Source organism: Haemaphysalis longicornis, unplaced genomic scaffold (assembly GCF_048455015.1).
Source record: "Haemaphysalis longicornis isolate Haplotype H1 unplaced genomic scaffold, Haemaphysalis longicornis Haplotype H1 scaffold_1, whole genome shotgun sequence".
NCBI lineage: Eukaryota > Metazoa > Arthropoda > Arachnida > Ixodida > Ixodidae > Haemaphysalis > Haemaphysalis longicornis.
Genome location: NW_027526203.1, coordinates 416,249,706 through 416,277,468, shown reverse-complemented (window position 1 = coordinate 416,277,468; position 27,763 = coordinate 416,249,706). Strand labels below are relative to the sequence as shown.

General features: G+C 47.0%; 1 protein-coding gene across 1 annotated transcript in view; it reads right to left on the bottom strand.

Moving 5' to 3' along the window:
* The window catches only part of Ac76e (adenylate cyclase type 2 Ac76E), a 597,242-nt gene that overhangs the window by 409,415 nt on the left and 160,064 nt on the right, over positions 1 to 27,763 (bottom strand). Inside the window, exon 2 of the mRNA XM_077687138.1 lies at positions 26,158 to 26,382. Coding sequence (XP_077543264.1) covers positions 26,158 to 26,382 — 225 coding nt within the window. The remainder of the gene's footprint in view (positions 1 to 26,157; positions 26,383 to 27,763) is intronic.

The window sequence follows — 27,763 nt, the reverse complement described above, 5'->3', positions numbered from 1 at the left end:
CATCTCGTTCTCCGTAGCGTTAATCTGACATCCAAGGTCAAGCCAGCGCCTCGAGTGGTTGCGCAGTTAAAGCGTCTACTCGCTCGTTCGTTCCAAGGAGATAGGTGCGTAGGGGGAAAGATAGGAGATATGGGGAAAGAGTAAGGGCACGCGTAATCAGAAAATTTTACAAGGAGGCGCTGGCCGCATGTAAGTTCCCTGCACGCTCGCGCCTGCAGTGCCGTCTGCGACGAGTAGCGTCTGTGTTTTGTCTTGCGGCACAAGTGTGTGCGCGTTCACTGCGCGCCCTCTGCGCGACACCTAGCTATCGCTCTACAAACTCGGTTTAACCGCGTTGTACTACGGCAGATATTTACCTAAATTCTGTGTCACCTCTAGGACGCGTGGTGAAAAGCTTCGCTAGCCATCCACTTTCACGGAGTGTAATGGGTCATGATTTCTGAAGTGACTGTAGAAGAGGCTTTTTAAAGCGAAGCTCTTCACGCCTCAGTGATGACGTTTGATGATGTGTCGATACGCACTGCACGGAAGCCAACACTAGAAAATGGGTTGCACAAAACGATGCTGATGATAAGCGAAGACACATGAAGCGCCTCAAGAAAAAAAAAAAAAAAGCTTCCCGTGGTCTGACTGCAAGCTGGGTCCCTCGCGTCGTGGAACCCCACGTCTACCCGATTGCGCCATTCCGACACGGCTGAAGCAGTTTGGATTTTGGATTTTGGCTTTGGCTCAAATTGCCTGGGAGAAAGCTGAGCGCTCTAACAATCTTGCTCTTCAGAAAGGGGCTTTAATTTTTTTTTTTTTTTTTCACTGAAGTCCCCGGATGCACGAATGCTTTCGGTCAGTGAATAGTTTCGTAATGGTGGTATACATGCACAATTGTTCCTCTGAGCTGTATAGCTAATTTTGACAGACTCACCTTTCGCCGTGCGCTTATGAAGTAGCAGAAAGGTACACGGAGGAGAAAAAGGCATTTAAAGGGACACTGAAAAATACAGGGAACGCGGGAAAATACTATAAATCGTAACTGTGCAGGGGCCGAAACTAATCCCGGGCCATCTCCCCTAACGTGAAACCTGGTGAGGGGCGAAGCATGCAGTGTATAAGTGTATTCTTGGCGCCTTAGCGTTTTTGCCAACGGAGATGAAACTGTTGGGGGGTAGAGGTATACAGCTTTGCTGTAAAAGTCTGTTTGAAACACGAATCTCTCTAGCGCGAGGCGTAAATGAGTGTGCCGGTGTCTTTTAGTACGCGTTACGAAGCGCTCCAGCGCGAGGCGTAAACGAGTGTTCTGGTGTTTTAGTACCATGACTGCATGAGACGACGATTACGACGACGACAGACGACTACAGGATACGCCAACAGCCCCAGCCCCTAAAGGTCTTCACCCCTAAAACGAGTGTTTCGTATGCACGGAACAGATCAAAATCCAGGATAAGCACAGAACAGATCAAAATCCGGGATAACCTCTTGCGCAATACGTTTGTTTGTTCTGAACCTGCGTGCGTATTATTTGTTTCATATTGTCACATATAAGCACTCGAGCCTGAGCTTTCGCATCAGCCAGCGCATACAACCTCCAAACGTCTGCGGTGTGGGGTTTCTGTTGCGCGAATCCCTCGCTAAAAGCAGTGCTTGTGGGAGAGTAGCAAAAAGGGAGCCTACCAATGCGGCGTCAACGGGCTTTCAGGAGATGGGCCTGAGCTTTGGAGCTCGCCTAGAGCATCTTGCTTCAGGCGTCAAGAGGGGGAAAGGTCTCCTCCAAGAAGGTGGCTCCCCTTGAACGCCCTTCGTTTCCCCGCGATCCCTTCACTCGCCGGGCGGTCGGGAGCTGACCAACACCGAAAAGTTTGCTTTCGGGCTGAAGTCGCTAATCCATCTCGAGCGTGCGCTTTCAGGAGCTGCTTCCCAGCGTCAAACGGGCCGAGCACCTCAGGCAGAGTGGCGCCGCTTGCGGCGAGCGTCAGCTATGGGGAAACCCGTCACCGCACCCAGCACGGCTGTTCGCCAGCTCTGTTCCGAAAAGCCTCCCACTCTCCGTCTCTCCCACCGTCTTCTGCGGTACGGTGACCTTTTGCGGATCCTCTAACGCATTGCATAGCATCGGCCTCGGCGGTGCATTCAAACGATGGATGCGCCCGCGGCCGAATGCATGGTGTCCCGAGCTCGGCGCGGACGGTACGCTAGCAGAGATCTCTCACAAACGCGGATCAGAAGCAGACGACGGAGCGAACGGCTCGGTTTACTACTGATTTTATGGCGAAAGCAAATACTTGAAGGGAATTGCTGCGAGAACAATTGCAACGTAGAAATAACACCAAAATGAGGTTTGTTTACAAATGGCACAGGTTTTGTCCAAATGCATAAAAAAAGCCGCAAAATATTATGAATGGACACATGTGGTCGCCATAAGATAAAAACAGGGTACCGTTTCTGTTAGGTAAAGTCTGTTTAAATTTTCTAAGCCATGGCAAAAGTACATAGGCCATAAAAAATGCGAAGTAAAAGCTTATCTCTCAAGCGAGGCCGAAACGTTTTATGCCATAAAGCTGGAGAAACCACCTTTTTTCCCTTACTGTAATAAAATATTTTGGTCACAGTTAGGCTTTTGGTTTCAGTTATTTGTGGCCCAGGAACCTTTAGTGGGGCCCAGAAAATTTTGACAAAGACTGTACCTGTATTCTTCAAAATCAGCAACGAACTCCGCCAGAACCGGAGAGTGAGGAAGCGCTTGGCATTATCCGCAGACGAGCCGGCGAACGGATGAGTCAGTGACTTTGCGCAACTTCATGCGCATCTTGGAGCCAGAATCAAGGATTCGGTAACCGTGTCTATACACCGCAACCAACCACCACCCCTTAGTTTGAATACATCTGCTGCGCGCCCCGCAGAAGTCAAGTCAACAGAACATCCGCATGTGGGTATTAAGGTGTCAGGGTGTAATCTCGGTGTAGTAAAGTGCAAAGAAATAAAATACGCTATGTAGAGTTCTTAATTGTGCGCCGACAAGACTAGATTTATTTTTTTTTACTCCTTCTCGTTTACTTCGCACGACATCATGGTAGTCCCACAGCGAACAGCCCGTCGTTCACTTTAAACGGACGGTGCCGTGAGGCTGATGTAACCTTTTCTCGCTTTCCCTTATGCCTCGAATTACAACAGCGCGAACCATGTAATCGACAACTCAGAACGGCCCTCTGTGATTTGCTTGTCGCAGCAAATAATTTGTTTATTCTCTGATTTCCGTCTGTTGCGATTTCATGCAAAGTTGATCGGCAGCTTTTTATTGCTGCAACTGAAAAAAAAAACAACCATGGTTGTTTCTCTGACGTAACATAAGCACACAAAGAATGTCCGAACTTCGGAGGTGGATGGGGGGGGGGGGGGGGGGGGGGAAAGGAGCTTCTATTATCTGATGGGCACACAGAAGTAATATTCGGCTCTAATATTTCAGGGCCACTTAATCTACAGAGTAAATGCGCTTAATGACCATTACCTAAAGGCGCTTGAGGTGTCGAAAAAAAATTTGGAGTGTTTCAGGGGTTCGATAAGTTCTGTTATTCCTAATGCACGGGAATCTGCATTTTATTCCTCGGTGGTATATAATTATTAAGTGCGAATGCACTTCTTAAGCGAGCCTGAATCGTCCGCCGCCGTAGTCCGCATAGCAACAGCTGCGGGTGCGCGCGCTCCTCGTCTTCCCTAGCAACGGGGGGAGATGGGCGCGCGCTGACTGGCCGCGTCCCCATGGCTCATTCTTGTTGTTGTTCCTGCTGACATGGCACATACCCACGTGGGGGATTGGCCAGGAATCGGGCGTGAGAAGGGCTAATGCACCCGCTTAAAGGAGTACTGACACGAAATTTCAAAGCTGAGATCCGCTCTAGCAATCAAGTACAACGACAACACAAATAGGTGTCTGTGAATAAATGCATCTTTCTTTCTTTGTAGTTGTGTGTGTGTGTGTGATCTCTCTTTCGCGAACATTACCGAACCGCGCAAATTCAACTCGTGCATTCGCACTTTCACATTCTTCCCCTCGGGGAAACGCGGGGAATTTTTATTTATCCAAAAGCAAAGATTTGCAAAAATTCGTGCGAATGCACTGCCACAAGTGTCTGTGTCACACTCCGATAACGACTAAAGGGTAAATTAGCAAGCAGTCACGGTACGTGAAGGCATATGAGCAAAGGAAGTGTTTTTGGCAACAAAGGTTTACGGAAAGAAGTAACGAAACAGAAAGCGCTTGAACAAATGAAAACAAACACGGAACACCCGCAGAGGGGTGCTTCTGACAAAGGTTAAAGGTATATGCAACTATAGAAAACCTGTTGAAATATTTGAAAAAATTAGCCGTGGTGCCTGAAGAAAAAAATAAAGGGTACTGTTGACCTATATTTTGCGAATGCGTGATTTTATAATGTAGGAGACAGTCAACGCTTTTCACAAGAGCACAGCCAAACTAAAGTCGTAAATCTAGTATCTCCAATTACATTAAACTGTCCAAAGTTGAGTCCTACAAAGAGTGCTTAGGACTGCTTATTCTAGCTTCGAAGTCACCCGGACGAACCATATCGCAACCAGACAGCATCGTATTAAGATGTGGCGGATTCGACTACGCCAACACGCCATCCCTATGGTTTTCGTTTCATTTAAACTTTTCACAATGCAAAATGGTCATTATCAGCATTTTTCTTCTTCGCAGCAAGAAGCATCGACCAAATATTTTAGTCCTGTAAGCGCGACTGTTGAATCTACAAAATTTCTGTGGCTCTCCTTTGCACCAGCGGACCTGAAAAGAAATAGCTGCATCCAAAAGGATAAAATATGTCGAGTAATCAGGCCCAACCTATGATTTTGCAAAATTACGTCATATACGCTGTCATACCAAGTCACGCGTAACGTCATTAATGCGCTGCGTAATATCACAGCGCCGCCAACGTTTATTCAAGTCCACTCGTTTGGAGGGCACCTGCATTGTCCCACTCTGCCCCTTTGATCTCTATGATTGGTCATTCAAGCGCGTTATCGTGAAGCAGCTCCACGGGTTTTTTTTAAGGATGCGTGCGTCACTTTGTGTTACGCGCGAAAGCACGCGCGGGACAAGCCTCGACTCCAAATGATGAAACAGTCAGGCAATCGATGTGCACTCGACCTTTCATCGAGCAGTGTTTTCGAGCACAGCCATTATATGAATTTTTTCTTAAGACGTCGACCAAAAATATGACAGATTGATTGATTAGGGGAATTCAACGCACCGACGCTACTCAGGCGATGAGGCGCGCCGTAGTGGAGGGCTCCGGTTCAATTTCGACCACCTGAAAATCTTTAACGTGCGCCGAAATCTCGAGCACACGGGCGTTTTCGCTTCGCGCCACCAGCGAAAAGCTGCCGCCGCGATCGGGAATCGAACCCGCATCCTTCGGCTCAGTAGCACAACACCTTAGCCACTGAGCCACCGCGGCAGTGTAATATGACAGACGGTTTGGCCGCGCAAACCACGGACTATCGTACGAAAGTAGCGAAAATTCCTGGTTATATAGCATTGTCCAATACACCACCGCGTGCATGTGCTACTCAATGCGTATATGGCACTTCTCTAGGAATCAAAGTACGCCCAGAGAGTATTTAGAGTATGCGCACAGACTTCTTGCGGTCAATCCTCCAAGTGCTTCATGCTAATTGACCATTAATTAACTGATTGATTGACTGATCGATCGATCAGGTGATTGATTGATTGATTGATTGATTGATTGATTGATTGATTGATTGATTGATTGATTGATTGATTGATTGATTGATTGATTGATTGATTGATTGATTGATTGATTGATTGATTGATTGATTGATTGATTGATTGATTGATCTCATTCGTTATTAATATACCGCCGCAAAAATTCCGGCATAAATTCCCATTGGCTGCGACGCGTTCCATAGCGCGCGCCTCGAAAAAAGGGAGTCGTTTTATGTCTTGCTTCAGACATAACATAAATAAAAAGATAACGCGCTGTTAGGCAGCGCCTAGGCACGCGCAGATTCACGTGAGAAGCAAAGAGGGTGAGGGTGACTGCGGCAGCTGTTCGGCGGCACTCCGGCCACTTCGTCCCCTCTCCCCAGCGGCGCCTTATTGTGGACACTCAATGGCGTACAGTTAAATAATAATCATTTCGTACTCCCAACCCATAAAAAGTGCTTCATGGCCCTAGCAGATCTTTTTTTTTTTTTTTTTTTGTTCTTTCTGGAGTGGGGGGGGGGGTGGCGTCAGTAGAAACGTAATAATTCTAGACTAATTAAAAGTAGCCATGTCTGGTATATATAAAAGAGAGAAGCACACGGAGTGAATAAATGCTATACGTATAGAAGGCAAGCACGTATGCAGCGTCACACTGCAATAAAAGCTCTTTTTTGTTGTTGTTGTTCCTGGAAAAATTTACGTTACTGAATGCTGGCTTTCCCACACAAAGAGTGTATTCAAGGTGCTGCATGCTTTACGGGAGTGTCGCAGTTACCATTCACTTACGAGTCGATGCGCGAAACAGGCTCCAGTTGAGTGTTATATCAAGAAACAGGTTGTAGCAGTAGCCACAGCCGGCAGTTAACAATGGTTGTCTTCGTTTTAATTATGCAATGTGCACCAATGTGCACCAAGTTAGCCCAGCTTCACTGACTTACCGTCTCGAACGCTGATATTACTAGCAAATCTGCCTGGCAAGGCTAAGCGTCGTAGAACTTCTCAAAGTCAGCCGATCGATTACCGTTCGCGCCAATTTAATTCTGCGGTGTTCCACTGCTCTCGCCATCTTGAACCTTTTGTTACTCTTTGAACTTAAAACACTGCCACAAGAGGTCGCTGTGAGCGCTTTTTGTATTTTGAGGTCAAAACATTTTAAGGCATACTTTCGCGAAAAATCAAGCAGCCATGTATTTTAATTAAAATAACAATGCAAATATCATATGTAATAACGTCTTGCCTCAAATATGTCTAATGTTTTCTTTTTGCTCAACAATGTTGACAAGCACAAACATTGCCTCCAGATTTAGTGGTTAAGAAATGCTTTGCCTGTATGAACGTCTTGTTCAAGAACTCTTTTAACTTATTGCATTTGTGCTTGGCGCTTCCTCAACCCCTCACTAGTCTATGCCCGCTCCATATCGCTGCACCCCCGTTGCCACGGTTTGTCCCATAAAAGCCTCGAACAAGAACAGCTTCGTTGATAAAAACTCAAAATGCTGCATGTACTCAAGACTACGTCGATACAATGCAGAAGCCGATAACCTCCGATTAGTGTGCAAAACGCTTGTGAATTTATAAGCGTAATATATGAGCGTAATAGTCCTTATGGACTTTCTAAGTATTTAACTGCTTCCCAACTGCCTAACTAGCCTAATTCAACGTTGCCTGCGATCAGCAAATGATTAGACAAAAAATACCACCCAAGCCTGCAGATATGTCTTCGATTCAAAACGCGCCCATTGTACAATCACAATTGGAAAGGAACCGAAGAAAAATGTTTTTGTTTTGTTTCGGAAAAAGGTTTTTGCTTATCTTACATATCTTTATATACCCCTTGTGCCAAATTTTTCTTTTTTACTAAGTCATTACTTCTAGAAGTTCTAACTGGAGATTTATGCGCTGGAGCAACATCTGGCCTGCGAGGAGCGCCGGAAGGGAGGGTGGCGGATTAATTTAGACCATCTGGTGGTCTTTAACGACTGCCAAAATATCGCACACGCGCCTGATTCGTTTTCTTTTTTGCTTTTTCAACCTTCATTACAAAAACGGCCGCCCTAGCTGAGAATCCAACCCGCGACCTTGTTCTCAGTAGGGCAACGCTTTAGTTACTAAGCCACACGAATCAAATTATCAAAAAATCCGGCGTTAATGAATTAAGCTTAACCATATTGCACCGTATTAACATATATGCAAATGCCCCCAATCCCATAACCTTAAAAGGCAACCCCACGATGCGGTGTTCGTGAGCGATGCGATACAGCGACGAGACGAGGATTCGCCACCGTTCGACTTTTCGTTCGACTGTGCAACCAACCGCATAGTAGCGACAGTCACTGGCGATGAAGGGAGGTGACGTAAGTTTTTCCAAAACCGGCTTTGTTCAGCGTTCGCTAGGTTCACTACAAATATTGTAATTCATATTTAAAGCGCAGACAGACGATGCACAAGAAGAGGACAACACGAGCGCTTGTGTATCGTCTGTCAGTGCTTTAAATATGAATCAGATCCAACTAGCTCAACTTTCCGCTCTACTTAAATATTGTAAAAAAAGAATAGAGCAATTGGGATAGCATTTCTGGCTTAAACCAACTGGTGAAGGTGCCTGTTGCTGCGGCCTGGTTATCCCGCGGGGCTTCCTTACTATCGTATTCTTGCAGCGCCTTTTTTTTTTTTGTCCTTCCCGCTGTCTCTCGACCTTTCATTTGCACAAGAAGTTTGTGTGCTTTCTTCGTCTGTCTGTTCTACCAGACACAGGCTCGAATCCCACCGGTGCCTGTGTGATTTTTTTGCGATTGTAAATGCTATTCACACGGACGCGGACGGACGTTGTGTGGTCCTAAGGTACTCCGCACCTAAAAGCAAGGACAGCCAGGACCAGCAAAAAAAGAGGACAAAGCAGTCGGAAACGAATAAATGGAGAGGAAAAATAAATCTAAAACACCATTGGAGACGTACAGGGCACGGAAAGTTGACATTACAAATGAAAATCTCTACGATAACTAGGCAGCTAGGGCTTTGCCTTTAGACGATACACGAGGTCCCTCGAGAACGGAGAGCTTTGTGAGGAAGGATAGCCAAAATGATGGGGCGTGCGTGGCCTGCGGAAAGGAAACAGAAACATTTCAACGCATTTTATTAGAATATGGTCGTGTCTATCCAAATCCATATGAGGAATATATTCGCCTTCCCGACGCCAGCGATTTGAAAGTAATTTAGAGATAGTAAGCCAGAACGCCTTACAGGCGTCTAAAAGATTATTGGAATGTTGGTTGAGAGAGAACAAGGAAGGGCATGTAGCGCAGGACAAACGTTTAATGTGAGCTAGTGCCACTGATAGCAGCGCTAAAATAAAAAAAATAGTATACCACAGACAGATAGGTTAGCTTTATTGGTTAGGTGACACATGCCACCGATACTAGGTGGATGCTATAAATAATCCATCCATCAATCAATAAATTCCCCAGCTTCCCTTTGCTTAAATTTCGACCTGCGACTGCTGGCTTAGTACTTAGAACGTACTGATCGGTCCCGATCCGCATCTTGGCTACAAGAACAACAGCTAACACAAATAAACCATATTATTACCTTATACCACTGCTATACTAGCACATTTGATTTTTCAGCGTTCCCGTTCTTTCGAAATTTCAGATCCTTTCTCGACCTTGGATTTACGCTGAGGAATTACGCTCAAACGGCCTCATGAATTTGCGTAGAAACATATCCATCCGGGCCATTTGGTGTGTTTCCACCCCATCAATTCTGTACGAAAGCGAAGGGTGTTTTTTTTTTTTTCGAGCGAAAGCAGCGCTAGAGACGCGAACTTATTCAGCTGCTGTGGCTTCTTCACTAGCATAGGAGCCATGCTTGCAGCGGCTCCGTTGAGGTGGCTTACAAGCGCAACATATGGCAAAGTTGGGTATAACAGCCCACCCCTGTCAATGTCAGCGATGAGGACCACATTTATCTTCAAGATATCTTCGTCGCCCACTGCTCGCGCACCGAAGTGACGGGAATTTTGCGGAAGGAAATTTCTTTTGCCTCGCGGTTGCTGGTTTCGCACAGTGGTGCGCCACAATTTTCCGCAGCCAGAACTCAGTGGCTAAGGCGTTGTGCTGTAGTTTATGGACGCTGGTATGATCCTGTGCACGTTCAGTCACACAAAAACGTCCGTCGGTTGACGTGTCGGTGCATGTTAGAGATCCCCAAGTTATCAAAATTAATTCGAAGCCTTCCTTTACGGAGCGCCTCATGACCCAGATGTAGCTTGGGTGTGTACATGTGAATTTAATTTTTTGGTCACCACCCCCATAATAAACAGCATATTTAGGTCCACTGCAGGACGAAGGCCTCCCTCGTTGACCTCCACCCGCTGCTGTCGCGGGCTGCCCGAGTCTATTATTCTCTATTAATTTTCTATTAATTTTCTTATTTCTTCTCTCCGTCGAGTTAATGGCCTTCCCCTTCTTCTAGTCCCGTCCCTCGGTATCCACTCGGTTACTCTGGTGGTCCCGCGGTTGTCATGTTGTCTTACTGCATTGTCCGCCCAAGTCTGTTTCTTTTTCTTTATTTGAACCATGCTATCACCTACTAGGGTTCGTTCCCTGATCGAGGAAGCCTGTTTCATGACCTGTTTCATCCTTCGCTTCATGGCCGGTTGGGCCGATCTATGTTTGCTTTCCAGTTATTTAGTAAGGCGCCAAGTTCCCGCTCCATATGTCATCCCTGATACAACGCTTCGGTTTCGGTGGTATACCTTTCTTTCTAGGGATTGAGGTAGCTTAGTTTTCATTAGTTGTGAGTGCTTGCCGAGTGCACCCAACCCATTTCTATTCTGCGCAGATTCTGGTGGGTTGGATCAGGACTGACCACCTGTCCGAGGTAATGTTCTTCTACTTGTTCTAGTGCCTCGTCACCTATGCTGAAGAGGGCGCATTCAGCATGTTTAATTATCATTCGTTTGGATTAATTGTTATTTTTGATAATTGAGCGGAGCTTGCGCGCTGAAGAACTAAAAAAGTATTCAAACAAGGAAGCTTGCTAGCATTATAAGAATTCAAAGATGTCTTTTAAGAAGTTACAGCTGTTAGAAGTTACAGGGGTTACCAAGTTACGGCTGCTAGTTACATAAAACTTGACAGGGGAGAGTTTCTCTTCCCAGCTGTGTTTTCGTCAACGCTTTACCGCAGAACTGCGTTGTTAGGCAGCTATCCTCAAATGCGGAGTTCATCCATTCGCCAAACCACCGCCTTCATTCACAGACCTGACGTTTGAAATACTCGACAGAAAGCATCGATGAGAGCTCGGCACCTGCGAAGGTTGAGCCCAGTGTGGCTTTTCCTGGCGCGTCTATTGTGATGTAGCTATCACGATTTTCCTCAAAAACTACTGTTGCAAGAGGAAGGATAAAACATTGCGTGCTAATGCTAAGGCAAAAAATGAAAATCTGAGACACCGAAGTCTATGGCAGTTTTTCGCAAATAACTCCACGAGTGCTTGAGGTCTCTACTCGTAAACTCCCTTGTGTTGCCAATAAAGTAACAGCTAAATGTAAAACAGTTGGTTTCACATTACGTCAAAGGTGCGCCAAATAGTGTTTTTCGCTCCGTTAACTTCTTTTAATGAAGTGGCTGGCGGCTTTGTCGCAGGGATTGTCTTTAAAGTCAAATTATTTGCATCAATAGCTATAAATAGTGTTCCAAGTAAAATTCTTCTCATGCAACAATGAAACAAATGAAGCGTGTTTCATCTTTACAGATTGCTGAGGTCCACACGAATGATCCGTAAAAAGACAAAGGAAAGTTTCAAAACAGCGCTAAATATATTTCAAATGCATTAGGAATGTATTGCAGAAGAATCGACATTTGGATAAGTTGGCATTGGTTTAACATCTTGAAGGGCAGTGTAGCGGGCGAATATACAAGAAAAAAATGGGCGCCATCCCACCCTGCCAAAGTGGACGCACAGCGCAGCTGTTGTAAATTACTACATGCTGATGGGGGAAGAGTATGAAATGTTCTTTGTTGTCTCGGCGAGCTTGTTGCTTGCACTCGGCTTCTCTAGCGGCAAATGCTGGGTCCTGACGCATGCGCTCGGGGTCTTGGGCGAGAACTGCTTGGCGAGAACTGCTGACGCATGTGGTAGCCCTCGAATGACGTCAGCCCCCCTGCCCTTTCGAGAGCAGCTGCAAACCTAATCTTTAGCAGACCACAAGGGGAAGAAGGGGGGGGGGGGTACCATTGTTCACCGGCGCCTTATCATCCATCATGAGGTTTCGATGCTTATTTTGTGGGTTTTTTTCTTTACACGAATACTGAGCTCTATGCTGCACACCTGATTAGCCTGATGCACGCGCTCGGCGTCTTGGGCGAGACTGCTGGGTCCTGCCTGCGTTTTTTGTTAACGACACAAAATTTTCCGGCCAACGAGATTCCCGACCAACGAGAGGCTAACAGCTTTGCTGTAAAATTGATTGATTCATTCATTCATTCATTTATTCATTCATTCATTCAGTCATTGACTCATTGATTCATTCACTGATTCATTCATTCATCGATTCATTGATTCATTGTGGGGTTTAACGCACCGACGCTACGCAGGCGATGAGGCGCGCCGTAGTGGGGGCTGCAGATTTATTTTGACCGCCGGGGGATCTTTAACGTGCGCCGAAATCGCGAACACACGGGCGTTTTCGCTTTTCGCTTCCATCAGAAAAGCGGCCGCCGCGGCCGGGAATCGACCCCGCGTCCTTGTGCTCAGCAGCACAATGCCTTAGCCACTGAGCCACAGCGGCGAGTAGCTTCGCTGTAAAAGAAAACGACAGGACGATGCTGAAGCCACAACTAATTGCAGCATGTACAAGGCCGTACCAACGTACCCTCACATCATGACGCCATACTGACATTGCAGCACACATCCCAAACTGCCCAACAAAAAAAAAGAAGTGGGACGGATTATTCATTGCCGGACTGGTTGAAAAACGAAAATTATTTTTCGCGCAAAGTTATTGACGGCACGCTTACACGCCGATCGCCTCTTTTTCTCATATGAAAAGCCTGAATTATTTCCCTAGTGACTTGATTACCCTCAACAGAAAGGATGTTAGCATCTTGAAAAACGGGAACGCAGGCTGTTCTAGCTGCGATTTCAGCGTCGTCCTGTCGTCTTTTTTTTTTTTTTTTCTTGTGTATTCGTGCACTACGCTACCCTCAAGATGTTCAACGCATTAGGAAAACATTTATTGATACGAGAAAGCGCAACGAAGAGCGGCTGACATCAATAATTATGCAAGCCTAAAAAGCTTCTCTGTGGCTAGTGCCTGCATAACTGCCGCGTAATGTGACTGCTCTTTATTCGCAATATTTTATTGACGAAGAAGTGGGGCTTGGTCAACGAACGCCTATCGCTGCTAGCTGACTCGGCCGCGGTTTCTTGAAGTCAGCCCCAGCTGGCGGCGATCGTGGGCTTCTTTTCGTGACGTCACGCCAAGGGTACTCAGGCCTTATAAAATCCTCCCGAGGGTGCTGGTCAAGCCCGCTGCAATCTATGCTGGTATTGGCTTCTTTCGTCTGGCGCTTTCGAAAAACTTCGCAATTTTTCTGATGTTTCGTGTTTTCTTTTGCGCGACCTGCGACACAGCTTTCTCCGTGATGGCTCCATCTGCGCACTTCCAGGTATTTTTGGGACACGGAGTGAAGTTATAGGGACATCGCCCGAAATGAACAGCTGTCACTGCAAAACGTACCAATCGGTAAAGAGGCAACATGAGCGAGAGGCAGTTTTCTTTACTGTGTAAATGGAACGAAAAAAGAAAGGTTGGGTAGGACAAACAAACGACAAGACGAGCGCCGACCAACAGCCTCAAACTGACGCGTCAACAAGCCTGCAGCGTCGGTAGCAATCAAATTAGGGCGTGATTTGTGGCGCATGCAATACGATGCGCGACGAGGTGGAGTGCGCACCGTCTTGTTTATCCCGATCTCTAAAGGCGGCTATCATGAAATCACTTTTGCTGAATATGCTCATCCCACTCTTTCTCCAGGAAGGACACAGGATGCTCACACTCCAGCAAGGCCAGAAATAATCTCAGCTCCCGTAGCCGTGTTTCGTGACGAAGAGGAACCATCGCCGTCTAGCGGGAAAACCACTCGCCTGTACGACCTTGCACCAAGAGCATCCGACCACAGCGCCCACGCCGCTGCAAGCAGCACTTTTTGCTTTAATTTCGCCTGGCCAAGCGCGCACTTATTGCTTTTCTCCTACTCTCATTTGTCGCGAAAACCATTTCTCTTTTGCTCTGTGACTTTCCTTTTAGGAAAGCATGTGCCGCTTCGCGTGTTTTATCGTCAGCAATAAAACGTGTTCACGCCGCGCATAAAAAGCGAGCGAGCCGACCAATGGACGCGGTCTACTCTCATTACGGAGTGGCCCGAAAGGGTCAATTACTTTAACCTTGCTGCTTTAGTGACGCAGTTCTCTGGATGCAACAATGCGCAAGCAGCTCTCGGGGAGCAGCCAAAAAGTACGAAGTGCAAAAGCGGTAAGGGATTCGCCGAGCTGTTAGGTGCGCCACAAAAGGCGGGGAAGAGGAATGAGCGCGACTTCTTCTCCCGCCTGTTTTCCGGGAGAAAAAGCGCACTGTTAGTGTGAGCGAAACGACCAAATGAGGTCGGCCGGCCCAATCTATCCTCGTTGGCGCAAATAATCGCAGAAACCGCGCGCATTTCGAAGACAGGACAATCTGCCGTGCCTCCTAATCTTGCAGACGTGAATTAACTTGCGACCACGGCCTTGGCCCAGACCCGTTCGCTTTTTAATCAACAACGTTAGACCTGAACGAAATGAAAAGTCGCGTTCCCTCTCGCTGCACCAACGCATACACGGTCATCATGTTTTTTTGGAAAGTGAGATAAGTTAGATATATCACGTGCTACGAATGACTGCACCAGACTGAAAAAAAAAACCATCAACAAAATGGAACTGTGCTGTGACCGAGGCAAAAAGCTTTCCCGTGTCGCCGCTCTGTAGCCGAGCAATGTAGACCGGCCTCTACATCAACTCATTACCGCTTGCACGGGGCGCGCCACAGTGTATCTTTCATTTTAATGCTGCTGTACGCGCAGTGGATTACGGCACCCAGTGTTTCCCTCACTGCTGTCTGGAGACCTCCTGGGGTCCCTGTGATCCATGGGGTAGCTGTTTTTCTTACGACATCTCTTGTTAGCTAGGCTAAACTAATACGCTTAGTGCATTCGTCCCCATGGCGTGTTTCGTCTCAGCATACAACGCGCGTGTGTGGGTGCAGTGTATATAGGCGGAACGCGGCTGCAACACTTTCCTACTCGCTGAGATACTGCCGAGCGGTCACTTTATCATGAGTTAGGGGGTGAACGCACAAGCATATGGGCTATTTATAGGTGTTGTATTCATCGACAAATACCTTATCGCCCTCCAAAGGCGGCCCTCTTCTAAAACCCGCTTTCATCGCCAGCCATACAGGATCCGATTACATGATCACCATATGACCTTGAACTGTAGCGACGCTTTCATCATTCCCTCCCTCCCTTTTCGTCTCCCATAACCCCACCAGGGCAGTCATGCCCCGTACAGAAAAGGAAGCCGTTCTTTCTCTACGAGAATTTCGCGCTTTGTCAGTCGCTAAGTGTACCGGGGAACATGCACTTTAAACAGCTATTAGCGCCTTTTAGGCGCCCATGTCAAATTCTCGCAACTCAGCAAAACCTTGACTCAACGAATTTCACTTCAGAGAACACATGACGTAACTGAACTGTTCCGAAATCGCCCCGCAAACACAGCGTAGCGCTTTTGGCAAATAAGTTTCGTTTTTTATAACGAAGCCTTTTTATATGAAATATTAGTGCTAGAAATTTATTTTTCGACGCGGCTGTATAACTTTCTTTACTTCTCGCGTCTGTTCGGCGAACTTTCTCCATCTTAGTGCATTTTCTTTTATTTATAACAAGCGGCATGACTTAAGCTTGCTGCATTATCAAATTCAGCGCAGTCTCTAGAAGCCCTATACGCTTCTAGTATGTTCCCATAACTTCAGTCATAGCAAGCGAAAAACTGATTTTTCATTTGTGGAAGAAAACAAAAAAGTGTGTTACCCGACTCGGTGAAACCTGTGGTCGGAATTGCAGATGCGTTGCCGAATTCGCACACTGGCCACTTCGAGTGGTCACTCTTTAGCGCCGTGCATCTTACGGTGACTTTATTAGAGCACAGTAACGACTAAAAATGATCCAAATTTCCACTCAATGAGGAGTTTACTCCGGTATTTTAAACCATGCTTTTGAAAACTGACTTCAGTTCCGCGTATAGCTACACTTTAAACAAACTCTAATCATGGAATGTTTTTTATTGTATTTGTTTTCGAGCAATGGTGGTTTTAGATCCGACGCATTAACAGCAGTCATGAAATATACTTTCATCCATGAAATTCGGATAAATGTGTTGATGGCGAAGCAGCTAATTATAAACGTTCAGACTAGAAATAATGTTAAAAATTGATCATGCAGGGAAATTCGTGTAGGGATGCGTATTGGTCGCTTATGAAAACAGGCATAGCAAGTTAAAACGCCTGTTAAACGCCCGTTTCTCAACGCCAAAGATCCACGGCGGGATCTGAAAAAATAATGCGCTATGAATATAATCATAACTTCAGTTTCAGTCACCCGCCGTATAAAGGGCAGCCAGACAAGAATTCCCGCGCGCGCAGGGAGGTAGCGGTACCTGCCCAAAAGTCGTCTGCTCACAAACGCTGCAGCTACCTAGACACACTATGCTCAGCTGTGGCACCCACGCAGTGATCTAGAAGCAGATGCATTACGTGTCCTTCGTACACGACAGAAGGCTGAGAAGCAACACGTTCAAACACAGCGTCGTTTCTGTGCTGCCATGGCCTTTGCGACGATGGCGCAGCAAAAGAGCGTGAATTTATTTTATTTGTTCCTGGCTAATTATTCAATCGAAGTTTTTGTGTGTAATACACCTACACCCCTACAAAAAAAAAAAAGATTAAGCCCACCGTGGCGGGGGGAGGAGGAGGAGGGGGAGGGGGAGCGAGGGACTCGGAGGCGAGGGAAGGGGGAATAATAGACTAGGCCACAAACTCACCCAGCATCCAATAACGACTACCAATAATTACTTTTGTTGGAAGCTACCCACCAATTTCACGCGGCTTCGATGCTTCCTCTCACCACAACGATCAGCCATTTGACGATATCCCCGAAGAACGATTCAAACGAACAAAACAATCGGAAAGTCGTGCTCTATATGTTCCGCTGCTATAGTCCCCTTTATTTTTTATTGATTCGTTGTTTGAGCTTTTTCTTTCTTTCTTTCTCTTTATTTTTACCTTTTCCCTCCCTTCAGCACTCCATCTTCCTTTTATTTTTTGCAACCATCCCTCCCCCTCACCACGGGACGAAATCATGCGCACGCCGCGGTGTCGATATGGTCTTACGTTACTCGTATTTACGAAACTCCCAACTTTACAAATGCTTTGGCACTCCCTGCAGGTTTAGCAAAACCGAGTTCCAACTGTGTTGTTCGTGAGCATAAATAAACTATCGCACCGTATCTGTGATTGTTCAGCATGCGCGTTGCATTATGACACGCATGGCAGGCATAGCAGGTCGGAAAGAGCAATGGCGTGGTTCTCTATTTTACGGCCGGCTAAGAGCAATAACGGTTGTCCTGTTTTTCCCATTGCAGTGCACACTGCGAGAACAGCTAGCTTGAGAACATAGCCTAACCTCCTTTTGACAGCGACCGCGTTTATTTTCCGGGGACAGTGCCATTTTCTCGAGAAATTTGAACTCGCGCGCCTTTGCTCCGAAACGGTGCGCATGCACATCGGCCCCGCCAACGTGAGCTGGAGACAACGCGCGCTGTGGCCTCAACGCTTGCCGGGAGCACTCGCTGTTTGGTATGCCGACTCACGAGACACCCCGCCGCCCTTCCTCCCATCAACGTTTCCCTGTACTGTGCGGCAGCCACGAGAAACCGAGAGCAGGCGATGCGTTGACACGGCGAACTGCATCTGCACTGATTACTGCCCGCAGCTATTTTCGTCGCAGAAACTTCACGTTACCGACAACCAAACAACTGAGCGCTTTTTAAAATGCCGGGAGTACTCAGCGAGCGGTTTTGGAACAAAACAGCTGGGATGGGACCCTCAGAATTCCCCTGCTCCTTTGATAAACATTCGCGAAATGTACGTCAGCGAAAACAAAACCCGGAGTCTCATTACAATACGTTTTTGCGTTCCTGCATATTCGGGTCAGGCCCCGAGAGCGTGAGATAAAGGGCGTGTAATGGGAGGTGTACAATGCTGCGGCTAAACTGATGACATGCACGTGCTGTGTTCCGCGTGGGGGCAGCTGGCTGCGGTATGCGAAGAATACGAGCACGACACAGTAAACATTAGCCTCATTGAAAATGTCTCATACTTCAGATGGAACGCGGGCGACAGAGGCTGGAGGAGCGAGAGTGGGTTTACGTTATGTACATAAACACGGAGAAGTACACAGGTAATGTACACAGCGAGGTTGAAAGAACTTTTCAGAGTGTGCACGATGGCGGAGGAATGAGTGACCGAGCATTTGCTTGCAAGAAATCGCAAAAAAAGTTTGCATAGCAAGTTCTAGTCCAGAATGCGGATCATGCGACAATGGACTGCAGGTGGGAACAGCAGGTGGGAAACACGGCGGCACGCCCAACAGCGGTCATTCCATTCTACAATTAAACAATAGAGAGTGTTAGCATACTGTTACCGTGTTTGCGTTATCTTTTGCCGTATTACTGGAAGCCGGACTTTCCGTTTACCGCTGAAAACGGTAGGACACGTTTTACCACACCGTTTGCGGTTTGCGTATTCTGGCTGCCGTGGTGCAGGTAGCCACATCTGATGAATTAGTCTTAAAGCAAATCACGCATAATTTTGTTGCTCATATCTATCTGCTTTCGTTTAAAGTAGCTTGAATATTTCGCTTTAGGGGTGAAGCGTCCACAAGAACTGTAGTTGTTTTTCAGAATGCTGTAGCCATCACCTGTAGAGTTTTAAAAAGAGAACGTGTTGGTGGCGCCATCTGCTGAGCAGAGTTAGAATCAAGGTAAAATAGAATTCGCCCCCGCGCTAAATATTTAGGCAAGAAATGAGTAAAATATGTTGTAATTACTCAATAACCTACACTACCTTGCCCAGCACAATTTTGGATGCCTAAAAGCACTTTGCGAGCTCAGAAACTTATCTGAATAATTTGAGGCGGGCAAGGCTCACCCATCTGAGAAAAATGGTCGTTTGTCGTTCTCCTGAGCATTATTTAACAAGAAAAACGTGATAAAAAGCTTCAAGAAAAAAATCGCGCCAATCCACCCCCTGAATGTGGTTGGAAAGCAAAGCTGTAAATGGCACCCACAACGATTATCCATGCGACGTCACTTAAATTCACTCACATAGCTCTACAAATAGTAAAATCAGAGAGAAGTGAAATGCACTTGACCACACCATTTATTACTTCAAAGAGATATTCTTGGTAAGGTTAAATCAATGCATGATGCATGAACGGTGTTTGGTTCAGTTGTATTGGTGTAGCAAGAGTGGAAACTTTTTTTATAAAATCAAAGTAAGCTCCAACCCGGTGTTAGACGATCTGACTTCTCCGTCTCTGCGCCGCTGACGGAGGCGACGAGACTTGCGGCTGAGAAGGAGGAGGAAGAAATACTTCTGTTCAGATTTCTGAACGGCCCAGAGTGCAGCCTTGGGGAGTGATTCCTTCTCCTGTGGGGCCCATATGCAGTCCGCGCGGCCTGTGTTCTGTCCACCCGCTGAAGCTGGGTAGGTAGAGAGGGCATGGACAGCAGCATCTCCCATTGCTCTTGTTGGGTAGTTGACGGAAAGAGAGGAGGGTGCTCAGGGCTAAAGTCGCACACCCCCGATTACGGGGCGGAGTAATCCTACTTCTGAGAACAATTTACATTCAGCGCCGTAGCGAATCGGATGCATTACGCGAAGACGCCTAGGCTGTGCGAAGGAGCCCGGATTGTATGAGCCGTAGGGTAGTTTGTTGTTCTTTGGAAAGGTCAGGGTAAGGCGAAGGTACGGTCTGTCTCAGAAGGCGATAATGCTGAATTATCTGCCTGGACGTGACAAGCGGACATGTCCTCGTGCAGCTCCATAGCACGGGAGGTAAAAGCGCAGGCTTGTTGGGTGGGCGTATTTGTTGCCCTCCATTGAAGCGTGAGGCGGTGTCCAGATGAGCTGAATGGAACCGTTTGGGGAGTGGTTTTTTAGCACGCACAGTGCAGGTCAGGACACCAGACCCGACTGGTAATTCGAGTAGGCTTGCTGGGAATCGGTGACTACCCTCCGAACCCCTGGTTGAGTGAGAGCCAAGGTGATGGCTGCCTCTTCTGCTGCCGTCATTTGTTGGGTCCTAAGCGAGGTACACGCAAGGATGTTGGTTCTGCTGGTAGCCACGATGATGGCGTGTTGCTGCCCTCGATGTTAGGAGAAGTCTGTGTAGATAACCGCATGAGCACCACCGAGGGTGGTGTTTAGTGCTTGAGCCCGTGCTTTTCGTTGACCCTCGTCATGTGAGGGGTTCATATTTCTAAGCAAAGGGAGCATCTTTAGTTTTAGTCGCCAAGAGTCTGGGAGTACGTCAAGCGGAGTGACATTCTGGGCTGCCCAGCCAATCTGGTGAGGCATGCGGTTACCCACCGCAGTTCTGAGTCGGACCTTCTGGTTAGAAAGATGGCCTTCTATCAGCTCGTCCACCGTGTTGTGGAGCCCGTGCTAAGCAGCCTCTGTGTGGACGCACTCATGAGAACACCAATGGCCTGCTCAACCGCCTTTCTAATCATTATATAAAGCATCTCTATGTCTTCCTCGTCGAGAAGAAGATAGGGGTTTGTCGTAAGTAACTCTCGAGAGGACAAAAGCTTCAATTAATCGAAAGGTACCGGATTCTTTTAGGCCTTGCTTCTTGGTGGCAACTCGCCTGATCATGTGTATGATTAGAATAATGCTGTTTTTGAGGCGCTGCAAGGAGACGTCACTCTTGGTGTTGGCTTGGAAATGTAGGCCCAGGATCTTGATGCTGGGGTTAGGAGTGATGGTCTGGTCATCAAGGAGTATTTGAATGTATTCCTTGATTTGGCGTGAGGGCGGACGACAAGGAGCTGTGATTTTTTACGTGAGCACTGGAGGCCACAGGCTTTAGCACATTGGCGTACTAAAAGTGAGATTGCATGGATTGGTGTGAGCTTCCTTTAATTTTTGTAACTCTTAGCACATGAGCAAGGGGCGCACAGGGCCGCTAGACGGGCGTGAGTGGTCATGTGACGCTTTCACGTGGCATTCAGCGAGAAGGCAGGGGGTAAACCCGTAGATGTGCTTGGTGAGTACACCATTTGTCTTCTCGTGTTCGCGTGCGCTCGTAGCTTAATCGGTAAGACAACGGGCTCTCGCTTTGTTAGTCTATTAGTTCCAGGTTCGATTCCCGGCGGTGCCAGTAAATTCTTTTATTTGTTCGCTGGAGTTTTCTGGTGACACCAACGGTCGCAAAAGAACCCTTGGGGGGTAGAGGTAGAAAGCTTTGCTTTAAAATTACTTTTATCGGCTGTACCAAGCATAAAGGGCCGAGCGCACTACTTGTGCTGTAATCAATACGCGAGGGCAGCGAGGGTACACTTCATCTGCTCAGGAAGCTCGCTGGCGACGGTAAAGCCTGTGCCGGTAAGTTTTACTCTCGCGCATGCGCAGTCGACTCCCGCAAATGCGGTAAACGGTAACGTAAACACGGTAAATGTATGCTAAAACTCTCTAATAGTGCGTTTGGGATCACGACATCATAAGGAGTGCTTAGGTGTCCTGGAATTTTCTTTTTGCGATTTTGTGAGAACTTCTACTGTTCGCGACGAGTTTCTACTATTGTTATATTGCTATTGCTGTTGCATAGCAGTTTCGGTCTGGAAGATTTCCTGTCATCTATCTTATTTGCCTTGGTTAAATTATTACATCATCATCATCATCATCATCATCATCATCATCAGTAGTAATAGTAGTAGTATCATTATCAACAACAACATCATCACAGACGACGTTACTCATTTCCTGTCGCTCGAAAACTTGCTGAATGGCGTAGACGCTCCTTATATCTGCTTAATAGACGTTCTTACGTGAATGAGAATGGTCGAACGTCTGTCAATTGCAGCCCAACCACTGACTCGGGGGTCCGTGTTGCGTCCCCTTCTATTCCCTTTGCATTCCAAGGCTGTTAAGAGCTTACATTTCTTTTTGCTTGCTTATTACATAAATGTACGCAAAACAAGTCACTGAATACTGAATTCACTGCCTCTCCATTCTGCATGATATCTCATCTTTCACACGCTAGTGTGCTTAGTAAAGCTTAATTCTAAACCCACAAAAATCAAAGCCACCCCCACAGTAAGGAAGCACATGCTTCGCATTTTTTTTATTAATGCTCGTCTTTCTAAAGTTTAAGAGGTTAAAGACCTTCGTCAGTATCTGCTCAGCTTCCCTCCCCATGTCAGACTAGTCGGACATGCACTCCGCACTATGGGCGCTGTGTGGAGGTTTTTAGGGGCGAAGCTCCTTAAGTCATGGGTCTATCCATCCCTTGTGTCTCGTGGTACGTGACCGCCGCATGCTTTCGGAGATGTCGCAAAGTGGGCCGCGTTGCACGCGCAAGAACCGGCTGTAACCGGCAGCGCAAACTCGGCACCGGGAGCGCGAGCTTATCTGTGTTCGCCAACGGAGGCGCGAGCGCACGTGGACTGCGAGGGGGGGGGTCACGCAAGAGATCACGCCACGAACGCAGGCAGACGTTCTCGGAGATCGAACGACACGCAAGGACCTTTGCTCGTTTCCTCTCGTCTTGTTCGGGCACAAGTTCGCCCTAAATAAAAGTTCTTTCTTTACCGTTGTGTCCCATCCTACGTGACAAATTGTGGTGGAGGTGCGGGGTAGTCCTCGATGGCGCGGGGTCTTTCACCAGGTCTGGGCCTGGGAGCATTGACTCCGAAAATAAAAGTTGATTTGTACAATGTACGCACACAGTCTTACGTCTTTCTTAATGATGTAATGGGCGAACTTTCACGGGAGAGTTACGGTTACCGATGATCTCCCCCTCTCGAGCTTCGCCCCACTTATCATCATTCATTCCGTGGATATGGCGTGATTTTTTTATGTATTTTAGTTTTCGTGATGCTTTTCCAAACCTTTATACGTCTGCTTGCCTTCCTCAATAGGAATGTTTATCTGTTGTGCTCGTCCAACCGTCGGTATCTTGAAAGGGTGCAGATAAATTCTTATCAATGTATTGATACCGGCTCGGGCGCTGTTCTGCCTCAACCTCCAAATCAATATCAACTACCAACACTTCTTTCGTTAAGTTGCCGATGTGATCGAGCTATCTTTTCTTGTCTACAAGTTTCTTCAGGGAGTCATTTCCTGACCGGAATTACTGCCCCAGCTCATGATCTGAGTTTTCTAGAACTCCACACGGTCGCATTTTACATTCTATTCTGGTGTACTGGTAGTCGCCATTCGCCTTCCCAACATTTTTAAACATTCTACTACATATTTTATGACAAACTAGATGCTTTTTAATTGCTGCGTGTCATAGTTACGTGCGGGCTGAGCAGGGCTATTATATGTTCTCGCTCCGTTCACACAATCATTATTTGCTATAGCAGATACCTTTATATGCTTCCCCTTTTATCGAGAGGGTGTTACAACAAATAAGCTTAAGAATCTTTTTTTTTTTCTCCAGCATTCCACTCTCCGTAGTTCTCAACCTTCACACGAAGGTCGCATTTCGTGGTCTATTTTTAATGCGAAGAACGGCGACTGCACTTACCTGCTTATTTAGAAAGCGAATAAAACCTTTGTTGCCTGTGGGAGTGCTGGCGGCTGTCTTCGAAAAATGACCACCTTGGAACGGCGGCGCTGCCTGGGGGATGGACAACGACACACGCAACGATGGTCGTGGATTTCGTTATCAGCTCCGTCAGCGGTGCTGGCAGCTGATCGCGGAAGCCATGATCCGGTTCGAGGGAGGGCTCAGCCAAACGCAACGATAGATCAAAACATTTTTTTTTTCATCGCTCGTTCCGATTATCATACAGACTTCCTTTAGTGTGGATACGGGCTGCAATAAAATAATCTAACGTCCCGCGAACCGCACCGTTCGTTTCGTTATGGATACTCCAGGTGGCGCGCCGTTTCAAAATGGTCATTTTCCCAAGGTGGCCACCGGCTCCCCCGACCCGAGGAAAAAAAATCATTTTTATTTGTTTTCTAAATAAGCAAGTAAGTACTGTCACCGTTCTTTGTGTTAAAAAAAACAGACACTCAAATGCGACCTCATGTCAACTTCGAACGCGGAAGAATCAAATCAAATGAAATATTTATTCTTGTTTCCTTACAAGGGATGGACCAACCACAACACTCTGCTGTGTCAAGCAGCTCAAATAGTTGGCTGGCTCGGCACTGGCAGCACTGATCTTAAGAAGTGGTTTGCTCAGGCTACAATGTTAAGTGGTCATTTATTGTGGTAACACCCTGTACATTGACCCTTGCAATGCTTTCCATAGTTTTTGTTCACTACCTATTTGTTCTTAGCGTGTTCTTTACAGACGCTTGTATCCTTCGATACGTTTTAATTTTCTGTGTGGTCCCTTTACTAGGTGCATTATTTGTCCTTTTTTATTACTTTATCCACTATGTGTCCTGTCATTGCTATTATGGCCGTCTTCATTGAGTTACTGTGACAGGCGTTTTTAGTAATCCACGTGTTATGTGTCGTTTCACGGTAAGGGGACCATGAAAATAAAATACAAGTTTGTTTTATTCGAAAGGTTGGGTGTTTTGTAGTGTCCCGAGAACTTGTCGGGCAGCAAACGATGCTTTATTCACTGAGATATTAAACAATTTTAGCCAAAATTTCAATTCTCCTGCTAAATCGTGTGTTTCGTGTCGTAAGTGATGACGTTACAGGTCACGTACCCCGAAGCAGCTGTTAGTATGCTTACTAAGGCTTTAGCAAACGGGAAAACTATTTTTTGCCTTGTTTACCGTCCCTCCTCCCTAGATGGCGCCGCAGTACCTCTCAGGATAGGGGTCTTAGCTCCAAACCGCTGTCCGCACTCACTTGGCTTTTGACCGGATTTGTACCTGGCTTATTTTTTTTACGGTTGATAGAAATAGTCACATGCAGTGAAATATTGGCTATGCTCGACAAACAGGGTCGTGTAAGACAATGTCGCTCATGCCAATTGGCCAGCTTCGTGTGAGACAGCCCCAACGGGCCGGACTGCTGCGTAGCTGTAACCAGCATAGTGCGCGCAGTACGCTCTGGTGCTTCTATGTTTAAGGGTTCGTTCGTAACTTCCATTGTTTACCCCGCCGTTTTTACTGCTACACAGAGGATGCGCACTAAATTTCAGTACGAATAGCTCGTTCTGCAAGATAACAAACACTGTTTAATTTGAGTTGGATTTTTTAGCTATCAGCCAATCGCAACGAGCTGCCCATTAGACGTCATAAGTTCAGTGCGGAAAAGTAGCTAGGGTGTTGTATGGCTGTTCTCTGTATTCCTCCTTATATAGCTTATTTGAGAGAATTTCGCGTTAATAGTGGCGTCAGTGTTATTCTAACGAGACAATCTTTCGAATGAACCAAACTTGCATTTTGTCTTCATGGCCCCTTTAAGTCGGCTTTTGTTAGTGTAACACCTCTCAGACGTCACCGTCGTTCGTGCGCACTGAAAATAAATAAAAATAAAATAAAAAGCACGAAATGAATCTTCGGCATGGAGACAAATGGCATGAAGAAACACAATTTCTCATTCTAACTGGTCCATGAATTACGCTCGTACGACGATAGGGCCGAAAAATCTCCGAGCTTATGTCCCAGCTTGCATATTTTAACGCGATAACACTGAGAACATGAACATATTCACACCACGCCGCACCTGCACTGGCAGTTTCTAAAAAACATATTCGGTGTGCTTTCCGCAACTGCGACAGCGGCTTTGCCGCCATTTTGCTGGAACAATGACCACCTCCGGAATGGCGGCGTGCAGTGAGATTTCCGTTTTCATTTCTCGCGCGTTCGTTTATTTCGATTTGGTGAACATACAAGCTGGCTTCCAGGGGCCCTCAAAGAGGTGCCCAATTTAGACCACCGGAAAAATGTTGAGAAGTATGCCGAACAACTGTTGAGAAGTATGCCGACTGTGACATGCCAGCATTGGGGCCAGCACACCTGAGCGGCATGTACTAGCGTAGGGAGACAGCGAGGTGAGCTCCGCATATTAAAGAGGGCAGAAGCTCACGAGAGCGAAACCCTACACAGAGCAGCCGTGGGGACTTACGTGCGGGTACAGCAGCAGCACCAGCAGCAAGAAGGCCAGGCCCATGACGAGCATCGCGGCCAGCAGGGCCAGCAGTAGTGAGTGGCGCAGCCTGCCGGAGTAGCGCCGCCGCAGGTCGGAAAGGTCGACGCTGCCGGGCCCCATGTCCGGGTCGTTACCGCCGGGGCCGGCCTCGTCGGGGTCTGGGGCGCGTGCCGCCAGCACGCTGCCCGGTGTGACCTGCCCCTGCGCCGTCAGACAGAGAAGGGGGTAGGGATGAGCTTCACCACGCCAACGCCCCACGCAGGCCGATCAGAGCCTAATAGCGGAGACTTCCTTTCGGGTCCCGGCACAAAGCGCGCCACTCAGCAAGTGTTCTCATGCACCTTTCAATACCATCTCGTTGACTCCTTCCTGCGCATGTTTGCACAAGTCGACGTGACACGCTGCTCCTGTTCGAAGCTCTCTAAGCGATCAAAAATCTGGTCTGCCGTTGATGTCTATGACCGTCTGCTGTGTCGCCTTCCGCAGCTTAGGTTTACTTGCCGTTTTCTGAGAGGCTGTAGGTTTCAAGATGTGGAATACAGAACAGAAAAAAGTGAAGAAGTGGGGAGGGGGAGGGAAGACAACGTTTTGCAAATGAACGCGGAAACATCAGTAAATTTGCATTTACGTGTTTTTCTTTTGTAGAGGTGTTGCCTCCAATGTATAAATATCTTGACATCATTTCCGGCATAGACGCATACCGTGGCATGCGAAATTTCGCATAGGCTAACGGAGACAGCGACTTTCTTCAGAAGTTAATTTTTCTGGTCCCCTATGACTTCTCATTTCTTTTTTGACCGGCCGTTGCGCCTTGTCATTTTGCAACGTTCCTGTAATGCTAAAATGCCTACTTTCGGCTGCTCCTTTCCTTGCTTTCTTACATTCACTTTCATATGGATCTGAGAGTATTTTTTTATTGCCAGGCAAGTTCAACCACGCACCCACAGCGCCCAAAAAGTGCGTTTATTAAAAATGGGTGCGCTCCAGTGATGCTGCATATACCGAATGGATAAGGAGGCCAGTTACGGGAGTGATTGAAGATGCCATAAAGCTTACGTACTTTATATTGCGATTCCGCAGTACTAGCCCAGAAGTCGACCAAATATACCAACAAAAACGCATGCCCGATAAGCCGAGACGAAAGACTGCTAACGAGTGAACTACGATGTTGCAATAAAACTGTCGTAACAGTGGTGGTGGGTAGGCCGGTTGGTATATATCCAAGTGCGAAACAGCGTAAATAGACGGACAATAGGAGAAAATATAGAGACAGAGCGCTAAGGGACAACTGACTGTATTATCGCTTGAAAAGCAATAAATAGGAAAAGATGGATGAGATGGGACTTGCCACTTAAAAAAGGTACCAAAGGCACAGCACAACAGAATATCTTAAAAACAAGGAATTCCGAACGACAGTGATCAGCACTGCAGAGAGCATGCGCAACGGCGCGCTTCCGCCATACGACGCGCGTACAGGCTGTCGCACGCACAATCACATCTAGCATTCAAGAAAAACGATTTCCTTCCGCGTCAAGGCGAAGGAGGATGCGCTGACGCAATCTTATTCGCACCCAACATCGCC